At 44.3% G+C, this 24,953-nt stretch overlaps 1 protein-coding gene across 1 annotated transcript in view; it reads left to right on the forward strand.

Moving 5' to 3' along the window:
* Positions 1–19,392, forward strand: part of LOC122165426 (thioredoxin-like protein 1) — a gene marked incomplete at its 5' end in the record, with an annotated part of 36,788 nt that extends 17,396 nt beyond the window's left edge. Inside the window, 2 exons of the mRNA XM_042828338.1 lie at positions 11,694–11,881; positions 19,150–19,392. Coding sequence (XP_042684272.1) covers positions 11,694–11,881; positions 19,150–19,153 — 192 coding nt within the window. The remainder of the gene's footprint in view (positions 1–11,693; positions 11,882–19,149) is intronic.
* Positions 19,393–24,953: the final 5,561 nt, after the last annotated feature.

A 24,953-nucleotide genomic window follows, 5' to 3' on the forward strand; every position in this document is an offset into this window, starting at 1 on the left:
AAAAATGGGAAGGAAGGAAGAGAGGAAAAGAGCAGCGGCAACAATCTATGGAGGAAAACTTATTTTACTATAATATCGGAATACAAGATAACACAGTATATACAATTTACTTGAAATTGAGATTAATAAATCAGACAAGATGAGAGAGAGAGAGAGTTCCCGGGACCGAGTCAAACCTGAAAAGCTTGGAATGGCCAGGAAAGCACCCTCCAGCACCCTCTGCAAGGCAGCAGGAGAGCACCTCCCCACCCGGAAGGGCCAGATCCCGTGACTGCTGTAATGTACAGGGATAGGTACCTGGGATTGGGGCATTAACATTTCAGTGCCCCGTACACTACATGATGTTTTGATGTGGAATACTGAAACCCAAAAACAAAAAAAAACATAGGACCATGACATTCCATCCCTTATTCTACATCATTACATCATGCTTAAAATATATATACATAGATACAAACAAACAAAAAAAATGATTAAAATGCATTACACGCACATGGCTATATACAGATACATAGAATTACTAATTGCACGCCCCCAGCATCAAGTTTCCCTGTGGTACACATTGGACATCCCCATTCTTCTGCATTACCCACCAAGTGGATCCTGGCACCTGCGCAAAAACTGTACCACGGAGAGGTTTGCCCTTTCCAGAAGCTGGAAGAACCCAAACTGCCTTTCCTAACTTGTTCTTTACATGTACAACAGGGACTTTATCTCCCTCTACGGTATGTAGGGAACTGGATTGGTTAGGACCATCACGATTGATAGATCCTCTGGTATTGACTAACCAGGTGGCTTCTGCCAAAAACTTCTCCCAGTGCTTAAATGTTCCGCCACCCAGTGCTTTTAGCATAGTTTTTAACAATCCATTGTATCGTTCAATTTTACCAGAGGCTGGTGCATGATAGGGAATATGGTAAATCCACTCAATGCCATGATCTTTGGCCCAAGTATTTACAAGAGAGTTTTTGAAATGAGTCCCATTATCTGACTCAATCCTTTCTGGGGTGCCATGTCGCCACAGGACTTGTTTCTCGAGACCCAATATGGTGTTTCGGGTGGTAGCAAGGGGTGCTGTGTATGTTTCAAGCCACCCAGTGGTTGCTTCCACCATAGTAAGCACATAATGCTTACCATTGCGAGATCGTGGCAAGGTGATATAATCAACCTGCCATGCCTCCCCATATTTGTACTTTTGCCATCGCCCTTCCTCCCAGAGAGGTTTCATCCTCTTGGCTTGTTTGATGATGGCACATGTTTCACAGTTATGAATAACCTGTGCAATGGCATCCATAGTTAAATCCACCCCTCGGTCTCTAGCCCATTTGTATGTTGCATCTCTCCCTTGATGACCTGAGGTCTCATGGGCCCCCCGAGCTAGAAATAATTCACCCTTGTTCTGCCAGTCCAGGTCTATTTGAGCCACCTCAATTCTGGCAGCTCGGTCTGCCTGATGGTTATTTTGCTGTTCTTCAGTAGCCCTTGCCTTGCCTTCTTTGCCAGTTATTTTGCTCCCACTGCTGTAACCACCCCCATAAGGCATTCACTACCATCCATGAGTCAGTGTAAAGATAGAGCATTGGCCACCTCTCCCATTCAGCAACATCTGAGGCCAGTTGGACAGCCTTTACCTCTGCAAATTCGCTTGATTCTCCTTTCCCTTCAGTGGCCTCTGCAACTTGTCGTGTGGGGCTCCACACAGCAGATTTCCATCTGCGATGCTTCCCCACAACAGGACACGATCCATCTGTGAACAAGGCATATTTCTTTTCATTCTCTGGTAGTTCATTGTATGGTGGGGCCTCTTTAGCATGAGCTACTTCTTCTCCTGGTGGTGTTCCAAACTTTTTACCTTCAGGCCAGTCCATGATGACCTCTAGGATTCCTGGACGGCTGAGGTTCCCCATCCACGCTGGCTGCGTAATCAACGCAGTCCGCTTAATCCAAGTGACATCAGTAGCATGATGGGTGGAGAGAACCTTTCCCTTGAACATCCAGTTCAGCACTGGCAGTCGAGGTGCCAGAAGGAGCTGTGTTTCAGTACCGACTACTTTGGAAGCAGCCCAAACCCCCTCATACGCAGCTAAGATCTCCTTTTCAGTTGGAGTATAGCGCTCTTCAGACCCTCTGTACGCCCGACTCCAGAATCCCGGGGGTCGGCCTCGGGTCTCTCCTGAGGCTCTTTGCCACAAACTTCAAGTTGGACTTTTCTCTCCAGCAGCAGTATAGAGGATGTTCTTTATACCCTGTCCCGTCCGTACTGGCCCCAGGGCCACAGCACGGGCTACCTCCTGTTTAATCTGTTCAAAAGCCTGCTGCTGCTCAAGGCCCCATGTAAACTTATTTCTCATTCACGTCACATAATAAAGGGGACTTACATTGAGGCTGTAGTTTGGAACATGCATTCTCCAAAAGCCCACTGCACCCAGAAAAGATTGTGTCTCTCTTTTGCTAGTGGGTGGAGACATAGCAGTGATTCTGTCGATCACATCTGTCGGGATGTGACGACGGCCATCTTGCCACTTTATACCAAGGAACTGAATCTCCTGGGCAGGTCCTTTCACTTTGCTTCGCTTAATAGCAAAACCAGCACTCAGAAGCATTTGGATTATTCGCTCTCCTTTTGTAAAGACTTCTTCTGCTGTATCGCCCCACACAATGATGTCATCAGTGTACTGCAGGTGCTCAGGAGCACTGCCCTGCTCCAATACAGTTTGGATCAACCCATGGCAAATGGTTGGGCTGTGTTTCCACCCCTGGGGCAAACGGTCCCAGGTATACTGAATGCCCCTCCATGTGAAAGCAAACTGTGGCCTAGATTCTTTGGCCAAAGGAATGGAAAAGAAGGCATTAGCAATGTCAATGGTGGCATACCATTTGGCTGCTTTTGACTCCACTTCATACTGGAGTTCTAACATGTCCGGCACAGCAGCACTCAGTGGGGGTGTGACTTCATTCAGGCCACGGTAGTCCACCGTCAGCCTCCATTCTCCACTGGCTTTACGCACTGGCCATATGGGGCTGTTAAAAGGTGAGTGAGTTTTGCTGATCACTCCCTGGCTCCCTAGTTGACGAATTAACTTCTGAATGGGGAGCAAGGAATCCCTGTTGGTGCGGTACTGCCGCCTGTGCACCGTTTTTGTAGCAATCGGTACCTGTTGCTTTTCCACTCGCAGCAGCCCTGCAACAGACGGATCTTCGGATAGGCCAGGCAAAACAGACAGCTGCTTAATGTTGTCTGTGTCCACAGCAGCTATTCCAAAGGCCCATCGATAACCCCTTAGGATCCTTGAAATGCCGCCTCCTGTGATAATCAATACCTAGTATACATGGAGCCCCTGGGCCCGTCACAGTAGGATGTTTTTGCCAGTCCTTACCAGCGAGGCTTATCTCAGCCTCCAACACAGTCAATTCTTGAGAGCCCCCGGTCACTCCAGAAATATGGATTGATTCTGTCCCTTCATGACTCGAGGGCATCAGAGTGCACTGTGCACCAGTATCCACCAGTGCCTTATATTTCAGTGGTTCTGATGTGCCAGGCCATCGAATCCACACAGTCCAATATACTCTATTATCCCTTTCCCCCCCCTGACTGAGGGCAGGGCCCCTTTATTCATTACCTGTGGTAACTGGAGCAACTGCACTGGTGGTTGATCTGCTTTGTAATTCTTTCACCCGGGCTCGTAGTACAGGAGTAGGTTGACCGTGCCACTTCCCCATGTCTTCTCCATGGTCACGTAGGTAATAGCATAAGGCAATTCGCGGTGTATTACCCCTTACTTGAGCCGGAGAGCGTTTGCCTCTAACAGCTGAGATTTTTGATGGTGCACGTGAGAAGGAAGGTTCATCGTCTTTAGTTACGTGGGCTCGCATAAATTTCGTCATCTCCTTCATGTCCTTCATTAGACTCATTTGATTATCCCGATCTTCATCAAGCGTCTCTGATACTGCTACAGGTTTGTCACGGTTAATCGGTTGAGGCACTTGCTCCGTCATCATTCTTGATATAGCAGCCACGGCAGCATGAATTGGGGACAGCAATTGTTCATAGTTTTGGAGCATAAGAATTAATTCCTAAATTAAGGGTGTTTTCTGTTGTTCTTTGTATCTGTCACACGCTGACATTAGTGTAGAGGCATATTTGTCCGGCGCTGTTGTCACGAGTTTCTGCCATATCTCAGGTGTCGTCCTCACTTTTTCAGGGTCGCGGTTTTGGTGTGGATGGTTAGTAACAAAGTTAGGGTCATACAACATTTCCACCACGCCTATTTCCCTCAAATACTGGATACTCTTTTCAACTATATCCCATTTTTTCATTGCAATTTTCAAGCAGCTTTTGAAGGGATACTTTTCCTTCACAGCTATTAACACTTGTTCCCAGAGGGTGGTAGCCTCATCTGAACATCGACTAATTCCTCTATCAATAGCTGGATCTCTGGCAATGGCACCTAGTTGTCGAGCTTCATTACCATCCAGAGACAAGCTATGGGCCCCACTGTCCCAACAGCGAACCAACCAGGAAACAAGAGTTTCATTCGGGCACCGTGTAAACTCCTTTCTTGAACCTTGGATTTCAGTCATCTTTAGAGGCCGGCGAGTAGTAATAGAGACTTCCTCTTCATCACTCTCTTCTGCACGTCTCTTAGTTTTCCCTTTTGTCTTTCGCGATGGTGGTGGTTCTGAGGAGGGCCCCTCGCCTGGATCTTCCTCCACCTCCTCTTCTTCTCTTCTTCTCTTTTTCGTTCAAGACGCGAAGACACTCGTTTCCATTTCTTGCCCTCCACAGGAGCAACTGTTATTGTTACTGGTGTCTCCTGTAATTGATTAGATTTGACTTGGGGATTTTCCCCTTTGGCTTGAACCTCAGCTCGGAATCTCTCTCTCTCCAGAATAGTATTATATAGGGCACGGTAAGCACAAGCCAAACCCCAAATAAGTTGTACCTCCTTAGATTTATGTAAGCCGCATAGTCCCTGACTCAAATACTAGCTTAGTTTCTCGGGATCCCACAGGTGTTCAAGAGTAAAATCCCATGACACTGCGGGTCCCCATGCTTCTAAGACCTTTCCTAAACCTCTCCATATTCCCTGCCAGTCATCATTCTCTGGTTTTGGAAGAGACTCTTTCCTCTTATTATTCACTATTATGAATACAATTATTAATACAGTCAGAGAACTGTAAGAGATTATTCTGTTAACTTCTGTGTCTCAAAGCTTGCTCACATGCACATCTAGTTCAGCAGGGAGAGTGGGATCAAGTATACTGAGCACCTGTGCTTGTTTAACAGCTATCTTTGCCTGTAGAAAAGCTTCTTGTTAATCCCCAATCCCACAACTGGCCTTTCTTAGTTTATACAGGAGCCTCCGGATCTGTGTGAGGTGAGGTATAAATGCCCCCAATATCCTAGGAATATAATCTAATAATCGGTCACGGGGTTATTTCTAGATCTATCTGTGCCCATGATAGGGGGGGACAGCAGGCCCACAGGTCCACCGACCCAAAAAAAAGGAGGGGGGAGGAGTGTAAATGGTTTATGGGCTGATTTGGCCTGGTTCTGTGAGTAACGGGGCAGGGGGACCCATGGACCCACGTCCTGGGAAAGAGGAAAGGGTAAGGAGGTAGGAGATGGGCCTAAAAACAGAACAGCTGCAACAATCTAAGGAGAAAACTTAATTTACTAAACATGATATCGGAATGCAAAATAACACAATATAATACAATATAATCGGAATTTAAGCTAATAAATCAAATAAAATGAGAGAGTGTCCAAAACTGAAGGCCTTACTCTAAAGCTGAAGGTGAGACGGTCAGGGAGCATGCACTGCCAAGATGAGCAACAAAAACAGAGAGCAGTCTTGTGACTTGTGAGCAGTTTTATCTTTCTCTCTGAATGGAAAACGGAAACACGAAGTTCTCTGGGGTATACAGTTTTTCTCTTCTGAGAACCAGGTACCCGGAAAATCAGCAGTCCATGGAACTGGAGCATTAACTATTTAACACCAAATTCTTTACATGATGTTATGACGTGTATCGTGGTTTTGTGATTTTTGTTGTTGGTATTCCACATCATAACATCATACAAAGCAGTGGGAGTTAAAGAGTTAATGTTCTGGTTCTGTGGACTGCCTTTTTTGGGCATTTTGGTTCTTGGACGGGAGGAGAGGCATTCCCCAGAGGAGAAAAGGTGGAGCTCCAGGCAGGACACCAGTCCCTCTCACTCACTGGCTCTCCCAGTACATGGCAGAGAAGCACGTGGCTCCTCTGCAGTCTACAGAGTTAAGGCCTCGGTTTTGGATATTCTCTCTCTCATCTTTTTTGATTTGTTGGTCTCAATTCCAATTGAATTGTGTTGTATTGTATTATCTTGCATTACGAGATCATAGTAAATGAACATTCCTCCTCAGATCATTGCTGTTGCTTTGAATTTTTTAGACCCATCTACTATCTCCCGACCCTTCTCCCAAGGCCATGAGTTCCCTGCCTCATTAGTCATGGGGCCAGGCTGGCCCATAAACCATTAACATTTTTTTTTCTTCCCTCTCTTTTTTTTTCCTTCCAGGCCTGCTGCCCCCTGTCACGGACACAGATCTAGACTTATGTGTTGTAGAATGTCATGGTTCTATGTTTTTGTTTTTTTATGGTTTCAGTATTCCACATCAGAACATCATGTAGTGTACGGGGTATTAAAGTGTTACTGCCCCAATTCCAAGTACCTATCCCTGTACATTACAGAAGTCACGGGATCTGGCTCTTCCGGGTGGGGGGGGCACTCTCTTGCTGCCTTGCAGCAGGTGCTGGAGGGTGCTTTCCTAGCCGTTCCAACCTTTCCAGGTTTGAATCGGTCCCGGGAACTCTCTCTCTCATCTTGTCTGATTTATTAATCTCAATTTCAACTAAATTGTTTATATTGTGTTATTTTGTATTCCGATATTATAGTAAAATAAGTTTTCCTCCATAGGTTGTTGCCGCTGCTCTTTTCCTCCCTTCCTTCCTTCCCATTTTTTGTGGGACTGGGGTGGGAGGGCAGAGGCCCTGTCACTCCTGTCACGGACATAGATTGATCTGGTCAACTCCGTGACATAGAATTACATCCGTATATAGCTACCTAACGACACTGATGGAGACACCTATATTTTAACCTATATGCAATGTGGTACGATTTGATTTTTGACATCTACATCCCAGAAGGAATGGCTAATTTCACAAACAACTACATCCCAAATGGAATAGCTAATGTTACAAACAACACGATGTTCAGACCAGTCTCCGGGTTTTCTTCTCGGTTTGTCAAATGGTTTACGAATCTTGAATTAATACTCATGTTGGTGTGCATGTCATTAAGTTCTTGTCTCGCTCCAATTTACAGGAGAGAGATGAAGTCCTTTTAATATCTGTATACTCAGCGTGAGATTAAGAAACAACTGTTCATATGTTGTTCCATCCAGTTTATTACCAAACCTAACCAGGGAGATGGGGAAGGGAAGGAGGGCGATAGAAAAGGTGGAAAAGAAACAGGAGTTGCATAGAGCAGGGATAGTCATCAGCAGGATCCAGCAGCAGTCCCGTTGCACAGCGTTTGAAGGTCCCGGGCAGACGCAGCAGGGGAGGGGTGAGAAGCAGTGCAGCCGGCCTTGGGCAGCAGGCAGGTAGACGAAGAAGTCGAGGAGCCAATCCTTGAAGCAGCAACAGCACTCAGGCAGCAAGCACTGGAGAGTTTGACAGTATGCAGGAATCACCTCAATCGTCAGGAATCCCTCTTCTTCGTGAGGAATCTGAATTGTCAGAAACCCATCCTCATGGTTTTCAGTTCCTCTTTTATCCTCCTTGTTCTCCTGCCTACGTGATAATGATGGGCCTTGAGCAAGAGTCATTGAGTACCCCCTGAGATGGCCATCATCCTGAGTTAGGTCCACACAAAGGAGCACTTCACAGCTATTTAGCTGCAGCTCATCTCCCTCTCGTTGCCCCTGGTGTATACTCAACAGATATCAAGATGTTATAATCACAATACAATCAAGAGAGTTAGACAAAGTAGACAATGATCACGAAAAGAGAATAAGTGGAAGAGCTTACCCTTCAGCTGAGCTCACCACAAAACACCAAGAGAGGTGATCTCCAGAAGAGATCCTCCCCCTCTCCTAGCCAGCTCTTAAATAGGTCTAGGAGAGGTGGAGCCAGGCTCCACCCCTTCCGGCAGCACAGGTGAATTGCCTTCACCTGTGCTCCTCTGGCTGACTCATAGCTCGCCTCAGGTGATCAATCAGAGGTTCAGGCCATGACTCAGCAGTTCCCATACACCTGGCCTTGCCCATCTGTGTCCCCCAGACAAAGGATTTCACAATCCTTGCTTGGGACTTGTCTGGACTTGAACAAGTCCATCTGTGTCCCCAGCAAGCTTTGAGACACAGAAATTAACAGAATAATCTCTTACACACACGTACCTTGCACAGCAAGGTCTTCAGTTTATATATATTCAGAGGTCTTCCTGGAGGTACATATGTATTCCATACAAAGCCTTGTGGAACCTCCCTTATCTATACAATACAAAGTCACAGATGCTTCCGATTATCTAAACAAACTACAACGTTGTCAATTAAGGGACTTAAGCTGAAACTTATGTCAGCCCCCCTTTTCTTTTTGAGGGTTGCAGCTAACATGCTTTAACCCTCACCGTATCGATTTATTATGTCTCCAACAATGGTCAGAACAACAATTGCAGCACTGTGTCATTATACATGCAGTTATACATACAACAATAACAACAAAAAAAAATATATCAAAAACAGTTTCTTCAAGCAAGACCAATGAGGTAACCATGAAGTCAGCTTATCCCAGACCACCTCTACACTCCATAAGGTGTCATTGAGGGATATTTGATGATATAGCTTTAGTTGTATTTTCTCTATATCCTCTTCTATTCTGCCTGATTCATCTACATAATGACAGCATGAAGTATTAATAACTGCACATATACCATCCTTGCTAGCCTGTAACAAATCCAGGGCCATCCAGTTTTCTATGGCTACTTGTCAGATTGTCCGAATTGCAGTCTTACTATGCTATCTATGGTGGCATTAGAGAGTATCTCTAAGGATGTGGACAGGTTAGCTACTGCTTTTTCCAGTTCACTGACTCCCAGCATAGGGAAGAACCAGCGAACAAAAGAATGGAAGCGAGTCAGCTTCTCAATTAATGGATTGCTGCTCTGAGAAGTCTGACACTCTGTATCTAGGTAAATATAACCCAGTCGTTGCACTGTTGTCCTGAATTTGCATTGTTGGGAATATCTCCTCTATTGCACAAGATCACAGAATCACAGAATGGCCAGGATTGGAAGGGACCTCAAGGATCATGAATCTCCAACCCCCCTGCCACATGCAGGGCCACCAACCTCCACGTTTAATGCTAAACCAGGCTGCCCAGGGCCCCATCCAACCTGGCCTTGAACACCTCCAAGGACGGGGCATCCACAACCTCTCTGGGCAGCCTGTTCCAGCACCTCACCACTCTCTGGGTAAAGAATTTCCGACCTCAATCTCCCCTCCCTCAACTTAAAACCATTTCCCCTCATCCTACACATATCAACCCTTAGAAAGAGTTGATTCCCCTCCCCTCTGTAGGCTCCCTTTAGTTATTGAAAGGCTGCAAAGAGGTCACCCCGCAGCCTTCTTTTCTCCAGGCTGAACAAGCCCAGCTCCCTCAGCCTGTCCTCATAGTGGAGGTGCTCCAGTCCCCTGATCATCCTAGTGGCCCTCCTCTGGACCCTCTCCAACAGCTCCCTGTCTTTTTTGTACTGATAAGTCACCCTGATCGAGGAGCATTAGTACACTAGCAAACATACCTTCGTTTCCTTCACATAACCAAAATTTCCCTTAAGGGGCCCTAAAACCAGCTACTGGTTGATTCCTATAACGGAGCATACAATCAGGCCAACAGAACCAAAGATATCTATAAGTGCCCCTTCTCACATTTTTGGTGTCTTGTTTGGTTAGGCCCTGTGTAAAACTGCAAAATGAAGGTATAGAATTATTCAATTTGCATCAAGAGAAGTGTGGCCAGCAGGTCAAGGGAGGTGATTCTGCCCCTCTACTCTGCTCTCGTGAGACTCCACCTGGAATATTGTGTGCAGTTCTGGAGCCCCCAACATAAGAAGGACATGGAGTTGTTGGAGTGGGTCCAGAGGAGGGCCACAAAGTTGATCCGAGGGCTGAAGCACCTCCCCTATGAGGACAGGCTGAGAGCTGGGGTTCTTCAGCCTGTAGAAGAGAAAGCTCCGAGGAGACCTTACAGTGGCCTTCCAGTACCTGAAGGGGGCCTACAGGAAAGCTGGGGTGGAACTTTTTATAAGAGCCGAAGAGGGACCTACCTGGAAGAAGGTAGATTCAAACTGGATATTAGGAAAAAATTCTTTATTGTGAGGGTAGTGAGACACTGGAACAGGTTGCCCAGTGAGGTTGTGAATGCTACCTCCCCAGAAGCATTCAAGGCCAGGCTGGATGGGGCTTTGAGAAACCTGGTCTATAGGGGGGTATCGCTGCCTATTACAGGGGGATTGGAAATAGATGATCTTAAAGGTCCCTTCCAACCCAAACCATTCTGTGATTCTATGATTCTATAATTTTGTCTTCCATGTGAATCCACCTGGTAAATTTACCCCAAGACATGCACTGTTTGGTTCTCTCCCCATAAGACCATAAGCAATGGAAATCGCTGTGCATTTTTAGTGCTGGATCCGTTTTTGTATGCCAGACTGCTGTTGCCAATTCAACTTATTTCTGTTTGATTTAACAATATTCCTGCTTGTGGATACCCTCTCTGCATGCTCCTTGGTAATTCAGTACATATCCAGCAGAGGAATTAGTTACAGTACCTCGTTTCCCTACTATTTGTAAATGTACATTACTTTTCTATTTTTCACAGCCTACAAGGCAAATTCCTACCAACAGAATTGCTTTATACATTATGCCCGCTTAATTATCTTAACTTTTAATGGCGAGGTAGTCTGTTCAGTCTTCCACATGGAAGGTGCCTTCTTAATCTGAGAAAAATGAATCCAGAGTCCTTTTCCTTCTAGTTTCACTGCAGTATAGGTGGTCAGTAGAACTTGGAAGGGTCCTTTCCACTTCTCTTGCAGTGGTTCAGGTGTCCAGGATTTGACATGCACCCAGTCTCCCAGTTGGAATGGATGTGCTGGGAAATCAAGTCTCAGAGATTTATTTAGGATTACGTATTTATTTATTTCCTGCAAGACTTTCCTGAGAGCAATTAAATACTTTCTTGTATCATTTTCCCCCCTGTATTCGTATCTCTCCTGGTAATCCAGGAGTCTGATATTGGTCATTCGTACATCAATTCGTATGGACTAAGGTGCTGTCTACTTCACGGTTAGACTCTAATTCTCAACAAGGCTAAAGGTAAGGCCTGAGTCCAATCCATAGAGGTCTCTTGACATATTTTGCTTAGCTGTGCTATAAGCGTTTGTGTTGGGGACCTAAAGGCCCCTGACTGAAGAATGATCTTGGGATGGAACAAAGTATTCTGACAGTTTTAAGGGAAGTTATATTTGCAGCTGTAACCACAAAAAGCTTGTTTTGTAGAGAGAGTTGACCTTGGTAGTTTATCTTGGTTTTGCAAGGACTTATTTTGCAAGCAGGTGTTCCACTTGGGCTCTGTATCATGTGTTGGCCACACAGGTATGGCATGCAAGTGGAAAAAACCCTGCAGACCCTGGGGAGCATAAAAGCAGGAGAGAGGCTGTGGTGGGGGAGGAACGAAAAGTGCACTTTGAAGCAGGGGAGGCCCTGCTGACACTCCCTATCAAATCCACCGCTGGCATGTTCCTTTTCTCTCTTTTTGGTGGTTGGCCATCTCTCAAGGGTCGGTAAGTAAGTGTGCTTGCTTAGGTAGTTTCTGCTTGCTGCTTACGTCCATCTAAAATGGATGCCTGCATGTGTGTGTGTATATGCTGACTAAAACTCATAACCCTCTGCTGCTCTGAGTGCCTCTGCTCCTGAGACATCCTGTCTCTCAGATCCAAACGTACCCTGAAACAGCATTTGATTTATCCTTTCCACTTTCCCACTAGACTGGGACCTATTACTTTCAGTAATTCATATAAGGGTTTTGCAATTAGTCCATAATTAGCGATCCATAAACAACACCATCCTATCATTCCTAAAAATGGTCTCAGCTCATGGACATTTTGGGGTTCTGGAAGAAAATGAGAGTGTCCAAAAACTGAAGGCTTTATTCTAATGCTGAAGGTGAACACACTGCCAGGACGAGCAGAAAGGCAAAAGAGCATCTTATGATCTGCAAACAGTTTTGTCTTTCCCTCTGAACAGAAAACAGAAACAGAACAACGCAAAGTCTTCTGGAGTATGTAGTTGTTCTTCTCTTCTGAAAACCAGGTACTGGAAACTATTGACAATCCACAGACCTGGAGTGTTAACTCTAACTCCCAGTGCACTACATGATGTTATGATATGGAATACTGATAACAAAAAATCATAAAACCATGAGAACTTCCCATCCGCTTTCTTAATAGACAATATTGGAGTGTTATACTTAGAATCACATTTCCTTAATAAACCATGTTTTAAGAATTTTTGTATGAGAGGTATCAATCCCATCTTAGCTTCTAATTTTATAGGATATTGTTTCAGCCTTGCCCATACCGATCCTGGCTTTAGATCTTACTGGCTCAGCTCTCTTTGGTCTTCCAGGCACCTCCCCTGCCCATACGAAAGGCACCACTGCAGATTCAACTTCAGCTGAAATTCCTTTATTTTCTGGCTTGACTTCCTGTGAAAATAACTCTTGCAGCTTGGACAAATTTAGATTCTGGTACCAATACCTTTACCTCCCCATCTTTAAATTTTCTTTCTGCCTCTAATTTCTCCAACAAACCTCGACCAACTAAAGGCTCTGGTGCTCCTGGTAAATACAAGAACTGATGTATCACCCACTGTTTCCCAGTTTTAAACTTCAAAGGCTTAAAGAACGGTCTGGCTTCTGACTTGCCTGTCACACCAATAACTCTTAGAGTATCATAGCCTAATTCATGCTTCTTTGTATTTAAAACTGGATAAGTAGCTCCTGTGTCAACCAAACATTCTATTTCAGTTTCATCTTCCCCCAGCTTAATTTTAACCAGAGGCTCTGCTGGGGAAAATGCCTCCAGTCCCCTTCACTCCGTAGCTTCCACAGCTAACACAGGTTTCCTAGATCTCTGTAGATACGGACATTCTTGCTTCCGATGTCCCTCCTCCCTTCAGTTTGCACACTGTTTTTCCCCTAGTTGGGATTTTGGAAATCTTCTGCCACATCTGCTCCCCCTAAGTTCACCATCTCTCAATCCAACCCGAGGTTCCCCTTGGGGACCATGGGTCCCTTCCAGGGCAGCAATCAGCCTAGCGCAACCTTTTTCCTTCTGCTGTTCTCTATTTCTATGAACTAACCAAGCCATATCCAGCAACTTCCCTAGATCTCTAGCATCTATGCCCCTTGTAACTTCTGCAGCTTCTTTCGAATATCATCAGCAGATTGGCCAATAGACAAAATTGCTAACTGACTTCTCCCTTCTTCTGATTTGGGATCAAGAGTTGTATACTTTCTAGTGGTTTCCTTTAATTTATTCAGGAAGTCACTTGGGGATTCTTTTCTTTCTTGCTTAATCTCATATAATTTCGACCATTGTCACGGAGTTATCTATATCAATCTGTGTCTGTGACAGGGGGCAGCAGGCCCCCCGTAGCCCCCCTGACCCAAAAAGGGAAAGGGAGAGGAGGAAGGTAGGGAGATGGGAGCTGGGCCCATAGACAGAACACTGGCATCGATCTGAGGAGGAAAATTAATTTTACTAAATATGATATCAGAATGCAAGATAACACAATATAGTACAATATAATTGGAATTGAGGCTAATAAATAAAATGAGAGAGTGTTCAATACCAAAAAGCCTTACTCTGAACTGAAGGTGAAATGGCTGGGGAGCACACCCACACACTGCCAGGCAGCGAGAGACGGAGCGATTCCCGTGACTTGCGGGTCTTATCTTCCCCTCTGAATGCAAATTCCTCTGGGGTATGTAGTTCTTTTTCTCTTCTGAGAACCAGGTATCTGGAAAGTTGTCAGTCCACGGAACTGGAGTATTAACTCTTTAATTCCCTGTGCTTTACATGATGCTATGATGTGGAATACCAATAACAAAAATCATAAAGCCATGAATACCAGTTTATTACCTTTGGTATTGCATTTCTTAAACCAACCAAAAAAAAAACCCTTTTCTGATACTGTGTTTGCAGCAACTTATCTCCATTGTCCATGGAGGGAAAGTGATGTTCTAACTGCCCTTGCAATACCCCTGCTGCTACCTGAGCCTTCACTTGAGTCCTTGCAGTTCTGCGAATCATTTCTTTTTCTGTACTATCAAACAACACCTGCATGACAACTTCTATATCTTTCCAGTCCGGATCCTGGGTTGTAACCATGATTTCAAAAGCATTAGCTAATCCATTCAGGATCATCTCGATAGCTACCAGCAGCTGTTTTCCAATTGTTTAAATCTGTAATTAAAAGGGTACCTTAACTACAACTGGACCATCATTTCCAACTGCAAGCTTCAGCAGGGCTTGTAGCACAACGTTATAACAGCTGCAAGTGCTCTCTGTCACCGGCATTGTTTCTATAGTCCCTCTTTCATGCTCATTATCCGACCCCTTTGCCCCAGGGAGTCCAGGCCCATGCTCTTGGGGAATCTTGGGGTTACTAACATCTCTAAATCTTCCTGCTGATTTAGTTTCAAGCTTCTCTGCCCAGTACTACGTGCTGAACAACACCTTTTTAACACCTTTCCTTTCTTCCTCTCTCTTTTATCCTTTTCTAGTACCAAAATCAGAGGGTCATTTATGACCAAATTGATCCCACACTTCTTTTGCCATTCAGGATGTTGCCTCAATATAAAGAACGTATCAGCATATAACACCTCATCCCATTTATCTTCTCTTCCCAAAAGCATCAATTGTAACAAAGTGTTATAATTCAAAGTACCATTCACTGGCCATTTTTCTCCATCTTCTAATTTATACAGTGGCCACCACTGATTACAGTACTTAATTAAATCATCTTTCTGTGCAACCTCACAAGGAGATTCAGTTATTTTTTTCCAGTAACTTAGAACGCAGCCCAAAGGTGACTTTTTCAAAATTCCCTCACCCCTAGATGTGCCCAGTTTAACAATGCACATGGGTGAGTTCTTTGTACAATAACAACAAAAACAAACAGCATACAGTAACAGCACAAACCAACAATCAACAATCAAATAAGTGTACCTGATGACAATAACTGTAGTGATGTTTAATTCCAATTTTGGGGATTTAACCCCTTACCCAGGCCTTTTAGCCCTATCCTGTGCCACTTTCGTTACGTCTGACAGGCAGGCAACCAAAATATGGGGGGTCTCAAACCGCCCTGGGCAACCCAAACAATAAGATAAAATAAAAAAGAATGCCTTGATACTCACTAGTCAGTCGTCTTCACTCCTGGGCTCTTCAGTCCGGGAATCAGTGTCCTCCTGTCATGGTTTTATGTATTTTGTTTTTTGGGGTTTCAGTACTCCACATCTAAACATCAAGTAGTATACGGAGCATTAAAGTGTCACTGCCCCAATTCCAGGTACCTATCCCTGTACATTACAGCAGTCACGGGATCTGGCCCTTCCGGGTGGGGGGGGGCGCTCTCTTGCTGCCTTGCAGTGGGTGCTGGAGGGTGCTTTCCTAGCCGTTCCAAGCTTTTCAGGTTTGACTCGGTCCCGGGAACTCTCTCTCTCTCTCATCTTGTCTGATTTATTAATCTCAATTTCAATTAAATTGTATATATTCTGTTATCTTGTATTCTGGTATTATAGTAAAATAAGTTTTCCTCCATAGGTTGTTGCCGCTGTTCTTTTCCTCCCTTCCTTCCTTCCTGTTTTTGTGGGACTGGGGTGGGGGTGGGGGGGGGGAGGGCAGAGGCCTGTTGCCCCCCTGTCACGGACATAGATTGATCTGGTCAACTCCGTGACACCTCCCAAGAATACCTCGGTGCTGGCTGAGGTTCTGTGATCCCAGGAACCATTGAGGCTCAAGAGCTCTGTCCCACCTGGGTCGCCAAATTGTTACCATAAAGCGGTCAATCAAGAAACTCTCTAAGACTCAAGTTCGAGTGTTAGAAAGTAGACATTCTTTAATAACAGGGCTGGATTCATGGGGGATGCTCTCCTCCTATCATGCATACCTTACACAGAGAGGTCTTCAGTTTATATACATTCAGAGGTCTTCCCAGAGGTACGTCCATATTTCATACAAAGACTCGTGGAACGTTCCTTATCTATTCAAATACAAAGTCTCGCAAAACCTCCCTTATTTATTCAATAGAAAGTCACAGATCCTTCCCATTATCTAAACAAACTGCAAGGTTGTCCATTAAGGGACTTAACAAGCTGCAACTTGTATCACCACAACCAGAGAACCTCCCTCTGCTCATCTAGCATCTCTTTCACCTTTTCCACAATCTCAGCACTGATGCAAGACCCTTCTCTGCAACTTCTGCAATTAGGAATGGCCTTCTCTACCTCCTGATGCACCAACTCACCTGTTTTTGTGTTTTTTTTTTTTTCCCCATCTAAATCTTATCTTAAATGTTTCTCTTTATCTTTCAGTCTTATCAACTGTTGGAAATAATCCAAGTAATTTTGTCTGGACGGTATCTCTGATAAAAGCAAAATTTATTCGCGATTGCAATGGCGGGCGTCCCACAAGTAGGAGCGCGCCTATGGACACACCATGACAGCCTTTATACCCTGTTTTCTCCCCTTTGCCTCCCCCTCCCCTGTTTCCCCAATGACTGGGTACTCCAGGTTCACAATCTTATCAGAAGAATTTACAGTTGCTATTTACTTGTTAATTTATTTGTTATCTGGTGCCAGTCAGTAATCATCCAAGATGTCTCCGTGCTCTCCTTGTCCTGTTGATATGGTGATTTTCTTTAAAGTCATCATCGTTAAACAAAGAGCACTGGGGGATGATGTCAGGCCTTCACAATGTCTCTTCAGGCGCTTCCTCGGGCATGCCATGGCTTGTTCTCTGGTTTGCTCTCATGCAGGATATTCTTGCAGTGTATGTGGCAAAATATACATATATACACCTATATACAAAGTGTGCGTTCCTGGGAAGGTTCGTCTATACGATAAGTGATGTAAACTTATCAGAGATCTTCCCCAAGTTAAGTAGAGGGACTCCCAAAAAGAACTATGATAGCTGAGATCATGAAATAAAAATAATATTATACAATTCTAATGCAGAAACAACACTTGATTCTCACATCAACTCTGTTCTCTTTATTCTAAAGTTGACATTTTTAGAAGTGCACTGTCTAGCACTTCTACAAATTATTTTCTATAACTCATTTTTCAGCCTGTATTGAATCTTGTAAAGCTGTTTGAAATGCAGTTTGTGAAATGCTCTACCAAAACTTGATTTTTCTTAATCTTAGTCAAGATTAGTGTCCTTTGGTGTAACCCTGCAGTAAACGGTGTGCAAGCCAGTGTGGGCTACCAAGTTCTCTTTATTGTCCCCCATTTGTCTCTAGGGAACCTTTTCAAGGAATACAAAGTGAGGAGCTGAGAGGTGTTTGTACAGAGGTGGCCTGAACCAATAGCATCTAAGTTCATTTGCTAGACCTCTATATGTTGAAAACACACACCTTTCTGCTCCAGAAGGTTTAGTAGTAGTGTTTCCAGTCCTACTGTTGTTCATACTGGGATGTTGAGTTGGATGTATTTTTTTGTCACTGTCAGACTGTGGGAAAATGGTTGGGAAAATGGTTTCAGAAAATCCTGCTTATGTCCAGTTACTGTAACAAAGGAGATTGAATCCCTTTCCTTAATGAACCATGCTAATTGTAAGCTTACATGGCAGAATGTAGAGTGCTGGTGTTGCTGTTGACTGGCAACTCTCAGCAAAGTCTGGTGTCAGTAGTAATCTTTTCTGAAAAGAGAAGTACTGAGATGACTCTGATTCCTGGTGGGGTTTGCAGAACTGGAGACTAAGAGTAGTCTTCATAAGGAATGTTTTCATCAAGAATAACTGAAAATCAGATGACTTCCACATTTCTCTACAGGTTTGAACTACATGGTAAGGTAGATGTTCTCAGTTAGCAGTTCTCAATAAGGATGCCAAGGGAAGGTGTGGGAATCAAGTGTTGTTTCTGCATTAGAACTCTGTATATAGGTGTATATATGTATATTTTGTCACACACACTGCAAAAATATCCTGCACGAGAGCAAACCAGAGAACAAGCCATGGCATGCCCGAGGAAGCGCCTGAAGAAACATTGTGAAGGCCTGACATCATCCCCCAGTGCTCTTTGTTTAATGATGATGACTTCAAAGAAAATCATCATATCAGTAGGACAAGGGGAGCACTGAGACATCTTGGAAACAACAGGATGACTGCTGACTGGCACCAGATAACAAATAAATTAACAAGTAAATAGCAAATGTCAACCTTCTGATAAGATTGTGAACCTGGAGTACCCAGCCAGTGGGGAAACAGGGGAGGGGGGAGGCAAGGGGGAGAAAACAGGGTATAAAGGCTGCCATGTTGTGTCCATAGGCGCGCTCCTACTTGTGGGACGCCCGCCATTGCAATCGTGAATAAATTCTGCTTTTATCAGAGATACCGTCCTGACAAAATTACTTGGATTATTTCCAACAAAGGGAACAAGCATTATTATTGGAGCAACCAGTGGTTCTCTTCCTGCTGTGTTACTTTATATAGCATACTGTGGTTGAATGCTTGGTGTGTAACATATACTTTTAAATGTGGAGTGTTATGTTGCAGTTCCTGTCTTCTAACTCTTTTCAATTGAGACTGATATTTTGCTGGTTTTATTAATAATGAAGGTAAGAGTTTCTTGTCTTGCATCCCTCTTAGCACCTTAGAGGGATTCACAGCTTCTTGCAAGTGTTAAAATGCATGTTCAAATGCACTAATTTAGTTGAAAAATGTTGTGATTGTTAATTTTGATGCTAATTAAAAATAAATAAATAATCTTTTTGACACTTGTTTGGTTAACCACTCTGCTACTTCCTGTCTCTTTCTTTCATCAGGTAGTTGGCAAAAAAGGAGAGAGTCACTAGGATGTGCAAGACAGTGGAAGGCCTTACTCCAATCAACTGAGATCTTCACTTTTAACTACAACTTCCAGATAATTGCTTAACCCTAGCCAGAGAGTTTCATTTAATGCCATTACCAATAAAACACTGTTTCTGTTGAGATGCAGTTTCAGTAGTGTGTTACTGTTGTAATCCTTGTTATGTGCATTTGTAAGTAAAATTAATTGTTTTTATCAAGTTTAAATTTGTTATTCTGATAATGGTGACTCTTCAATTGTTCCTTTTAAACTTCAAAACTGGGCTGGCTTATAGTAGAGACGGGATATGTAATGTAGCTTCTGTTTGTTGAGGGAGTGCAAAATGTCAAATCTAAGTTGACTAGAGATGGCTTTTCATAGCCATAGGAAAGTATAATTCAGAGCAACTTTGTTATGAGACTGAAGGAACTTAAGGTCATTGTCTGCACAAACAGCAGATATTTCTCAGCTGGCAATAACTCTGCCTGTTTCAGAAATTTGTTTCTCTCCCCACCTCAAAAAGCACAGGATCCGAACCTGCAGGTCTGTCCCACATGGCATGCTGTTACAAGCTGTTCAGCAATGTCATGGTTTTATAATTTTGTTATCGGTACTCCACATCATAACATCATGTAAAGCACGAGTAATTAAAGAGTTAATACTCCAGTTCTGTGGACTGACAACTGCATATGTTTCAAGCCACCCAGTGGTTGCCTGCACCATGATAATCACATAGTGCTTACCATCCTGAGTAAGTGGCAAGGTGATATAATCAACCTGCCATGCCTCCCCATATTTATACTTTTGCCATCGCCCTTCCTCCCAGAGAGGTTTCATCCTCTTGGCTTGTTTAATTATGGCATGTCACAGTCATGAATAACCTGTGCAATAGCATCCATAATTAAGTCCACCCCTCGGTCTCTAGCCCATTTGTATGTTGCATCTCTTTAATGCCCCAAGGTCTCATGGGCCCACCGAGCTAAAAATAATTCAGCCTTGTTCTGCCAGTGCAGGTCTATCTGAAGCACCTCAATTTTGGCAGCTTAATCTACCTGATGGTTATTTTGCTGTTCTTCAGTAGCCTGACTGTTGGGCACTGTAAGATATTATTCTGTTAACATCAGTGTCTCAAAGTTTGCTGGGGACACAGATGGACTTGTTCAAGTTCAGGCAAGTCCTGGGCAAGGGTTGTGAAATCCTTTGTCTGGGGACACAGATGGACAAGGCCAGGGGCAAGGAGAGAGAGATGAGCTGCGGCTAAATAGCTGTGAAGTGCTCTTTTGTGTAGACTTATCTCAGGATGATGGCCATCTCAGGGGATACTCAAAGACTCTTGCTCAAGGCCCATCCTTGTCACTTAGGCAGGAGAACAAGTAGGATAAAAGGGGAATCGAAAACCATGAGGATAGGTTTTCTGGCAACAGATTCCTCATGAAGAAAAAACATAGGTTTTCTGACAACAGATTCCTCACGAAGTGATGCCTGCTTGCTGAAGTAGAAGAAGAGGTGTCTGACATCAGATTCCTCACACTGTGCAATTTCTGCATGCTGACTGACTCTCCTGGGCCTGCTGCCTGAGCACTGCTGCTTCCTCCCGGATTGTCTCCGCGACTGCCTCCTGCTACCTGCTTGCTGCTCCCAAGGCCGGCCATGCTGCTGCTCCCCCCCCCCCCCCCGCCCCCCCCGCTGCTTCTGCCTCGGACCTTCAAACGTCGTGCAACAGCACCGCTGCTGGATCCTGGTGGTGACTATCCCCCCTTAACACAATTCTTTCCTATTGATTTGTGGAATCAAACTCTCTATAACCCACGTAAGGTTAAAAGAGAAGATACGTCTTTATTTTAGCACTGTGCCACATGCTGGGTGCAAGGGGATTGCTCCTCCTAGCTTGCACACCAAAGAGTGGGCTCCCGTTACATTTATCAGCCAAACCATACATATTCAACAGTGTTATCTAAGACCCATTGACATATTAATGGCTTTTTCAGGAATTCATTTCCATACTGTCCCCCTCCCCAGGGCATGCGCGTTAGTTTCACAGAATCACAGAATCACCCGGGTTGGAAGGGACCTCAAGGATCATGTAGTTCCAACCCCCCTGCCTAGCAGGGCCACCAATTTCCATTCAATGAAGGCTCGATGTCTTCCTCCCCATTCGGTGGTCGTTCTGGGATGAAGTGAGATGTCTTCCTTGCCATGTCCTTTCGACCTTTGTTTCAGCTCTGAGCTCCTTACAGGCCTGGCATGTCTTAGGCGTTTCTCATCCCGCTTATCTTCCCCATCCATTGCTTTCTTAGGGGCCCCTCTCTACTGACTTGAGGAGGCTCCCTTTTAGAAATATACTTGGGAAAAGCAAAAAGGTTAAGCTAAGCAATAAATTGGTCTTGGGGTAGCAAAAGCTAAACTAAACAACAAATGCCTCTAGGCCATAAATTCCTCTAAGTAATAAATACCTCTAAGCTTTAAACCCCTCTAAGCGATGCTATTTGTGAATTCCCTTTGAGTTATCATAAATAAGATATGATATGGATCTCTTACATATTGTATTCTATATCTTGTATTCTTTAGCTTACCATCTCACTATCTTTTCTATCGCCCTCCTTCCCTTTGTGGGAATCAAGTGTTGTTTCTGCATTAGAATTGTATAATATTATTTTTATTTTATGATCTCCACTATCATAGTTCTTTTTGGGAGTCCTTCTACTCAACTTGGGGAAGATCTCTGATAAGTTTACATCACTTATCGTATAGACGAACCTTCCCAGGAACGCACACTCTGTATATATGTACATATGTATATTTTGTCATTACACACGGCAAGAATATCCTGCATGAGAGCAAACCAGAGAACAAGCCATGGCATGCCCGAGGAAGCGCCTGAAGAAACATTGGGAAGGCCTGACATCATCCCCCAGTGCTCTTTGTTTAACGATGATGACTTTAAAGAAAATCACCATATCAATAGGACAAGGAGAGCACTGAGACATCTTGGAAACAACAGGATGACTGCTGACTGGCACCAGATAACAAATAAATTAACAATAGCAAAACCTTCTGATAAGATTGTGAACCTGGAGTACCCAGCCAGTGGGGAAACAGGGGAGGGGGGAGGCAAGGGGGAGAAAACAGGGTATAAAGGCTGTCATGTTGTGTCCATAGGCGCGCTCCTACTTGTGGGACGCCCGCCATTGCAATCGCGAATAAATTTTGCTTTTATCAGAGATACCGTCCTGACAAAATTACTTGGATTATTTCCAACAATTTGGGGGCTCGTCCGGGATTATTATCGCCTCTTTGAGAGTTTCCCTACTGCCCTGCACAGGATAGGTGCACCCCGCTGATTTCAGCGGTCCTGTCTGGGTGGTGAGATGACTCCTTGGTACGGCCGATAAAAAACCGAGACTGTTTCATAAAGGATGGACTCTGAGAAAGCCAAGGGGCAGGTAGGCACGGGTGTTGGCCATGGCGACCCGGTAACTTCGTGCACGGAACAAGGTAAGGGGATTTAACTCTTTCCTTGGGGTTGGTTGAGACTCTTGAGTGTGTGTGACTGAGACGCGCTGTCAGTGCGAAGCGAGTGCTGAGTCCCGACCTGCGGTTCCGCTGTCCCGCGAGGGGCACGGCCAGGGGCGGACGGAGCGGCTGTGTTGGTGGAAGGAAGAGTCTCGGGAGGGAACTGTTGGTGTGTGGTACCCTGTGCACTTGACGAAGTGCCAGCAGTACACCCCTATTAATCCGAGATAGGAGTATAGTACTCCTGAGGGATTGGGCCCAAAATCCGAGAATCAGAGTGTGGTAACCTGTGAGCTGGGGAGTTCACAGTAGCATTCTGGAGGGATGGGTAATAGGAGTTCCCGAGAGCAGGGGAAAAAGGTCCCCGGAATGGTGCCTAGAGAGAGCCAGCCCCTTGGGAGAAGTGCTTCAAAATTGGAAAATAATCCCAAAACTAGGAAAAGAACAGGGAAAAAAAATGTTTAAATACTGTATACAGTAGGGAGCCACTACAGGGAAAATCATTATTTTGACCAAAATAGGAGTCTGAAGAAAATTGGGCATATCAGACTTTGTATTTATATGTAAACAGTAAGACTCCTTTTCTGAAACAGAATTGGCTTAGGTCGCCCAATGAGTGCAAGAAGTAAAGAAATGTGCCTCGCGAGGAGTTGAAGTTCAAAGGAAATAGGAAAGAGAAGCAGAAAGATCATAAATGGGATCCCTTAGATAACTTCCCCCCCTTTAATTTCTAAAGCAGTGCAATTTCTAAAGCAGTGGTGACCTCTCCAGAGGAGGAGAGTGGGTGCTGCTGATCTGTGCAGGGTCCTGGAGAGAGGATGCGCTCTCAGTTACTGAGGGAGTTGGAGTCATGCGAATGGGACCTGGAGAGTTTTTCTTTCTCTAATACTAACCTTACTAATACTTCACTTTGTCCTCTTAAGGCAGTCTTAGGTAAAAGGGAAATAGGGTATGGTAATGCCTGCTGTTTTTACTAGAAGAGAAGTTAGGAGTTGCAAGAAGAATTCCTTAACTGAGGATCCTATAAGTGTAGCAGAACAGTTAGATCAATTTCTAGGTCCTAATTTCTACTCATGGATGGAAATGATGTTTATCGTTGATGTGTTGATTATTGGAGAAGGAGGTTGGCAGCTATGCAAGTGTGGGAAATGAACACAGAGGGAAGGTTGAGCTCTGGAGGGAGGCAGAGAGAGGAAGGATCCTGAGGATAAATTGTACTGATTATTGTCACTGTCTGTGTGATTGTTAAATGTTTATGTCCTGAAAGTGTTGTGTTATGTCGTGTACGAGGCTGTTATGGAACAAGGGGTTTCTAAAGTGATATGAGAAGACCCCTTGGGTTGTATTTTGGCTCACTGGAGAAACATTGTTGGTGAGCCAGGGGAAATATTGAATAAGAAACCAGGAACGTAAATGGAGTAATGGGACCAGTTTTATAATTGAGTATCCTAATCATGAGACCAAGTGCTGGGTGTTTGTGGAAGTTGAGGAATTGTATTGTTTGATTTGTGGATTTTGAAGGCACTGGGAAAAACTGTCTTAATGGTATGGGGAAATGCAGCTTTTAATGGTATGCGGAAATTGTGTGGAAGTGCAATTTTAATGGTATGTAGAAATGCAGTTGTTAACGGTATATGGAAATTATGTGGAAATGCAGTTTTTAATGGTATGCGGAATTGCAATTGTTAATGGTATGTGGAAATTATGTGGAAATGCAGCTTTTAATGGTATGTGGAAATGCAGTTTTAATGGTACATGGAAATGCAGAAATGCAAATTGTAATGGTATGTGGAAATTATGTGGAAATGCAGTTTTTAATGGTATGCGGAAATGCAACTTTTAATGGTATGTGGAAATTATGCGGAAATGCAGTTTTTAATGGTATGTGGAATTGCAGTTGAGGGTACAAATAGTGGAATTGTGGAAAAACAAACAAACAAACAAAAAAAAAAAATGGCAAAAAGGTGAAGGAAAGCAGTGAGTTTGGGATATTAGAGTTGGGCCGGCACGAGAACACATCCCCGCACACCCCCCCCACTGCGGCTTGTAAGAACAATTTGGAGTGGGAGAAAGAGCTGGGGGCTGGAGCCTCCCGCTGTGATGTGAAGGGTGCAGTGCTTGTGAATGGGGATGGGACGGACATTGGAAGTGAGAATAGCCGGCATCTGCAGAGCTGGGGAAACCCGATATCCAGTGTGAGCACTGGAAGCCTGGGGAAAGGAGGGGGTGAAACTGAAATATAATGTTAGTAATGTCTGTGATGATGAG

This window comes from Centrocercus urophasianus, unplaced genomic scaffold (genome assembly GCF_019232065.1).
Source record: "Centrocercus urophasianus isolate 14NV4802_14NV808 unplaced genomic scaffold, USGS_Curo_1.0 seq_296, whole genome shotgun sequence".
NCBI classification, from domain to species: Eukaryota; Metazoa; Chordata; class Aves; order Galliformes; family Phasianidae; genus Centrocercus; species Centrocercus urophasianus.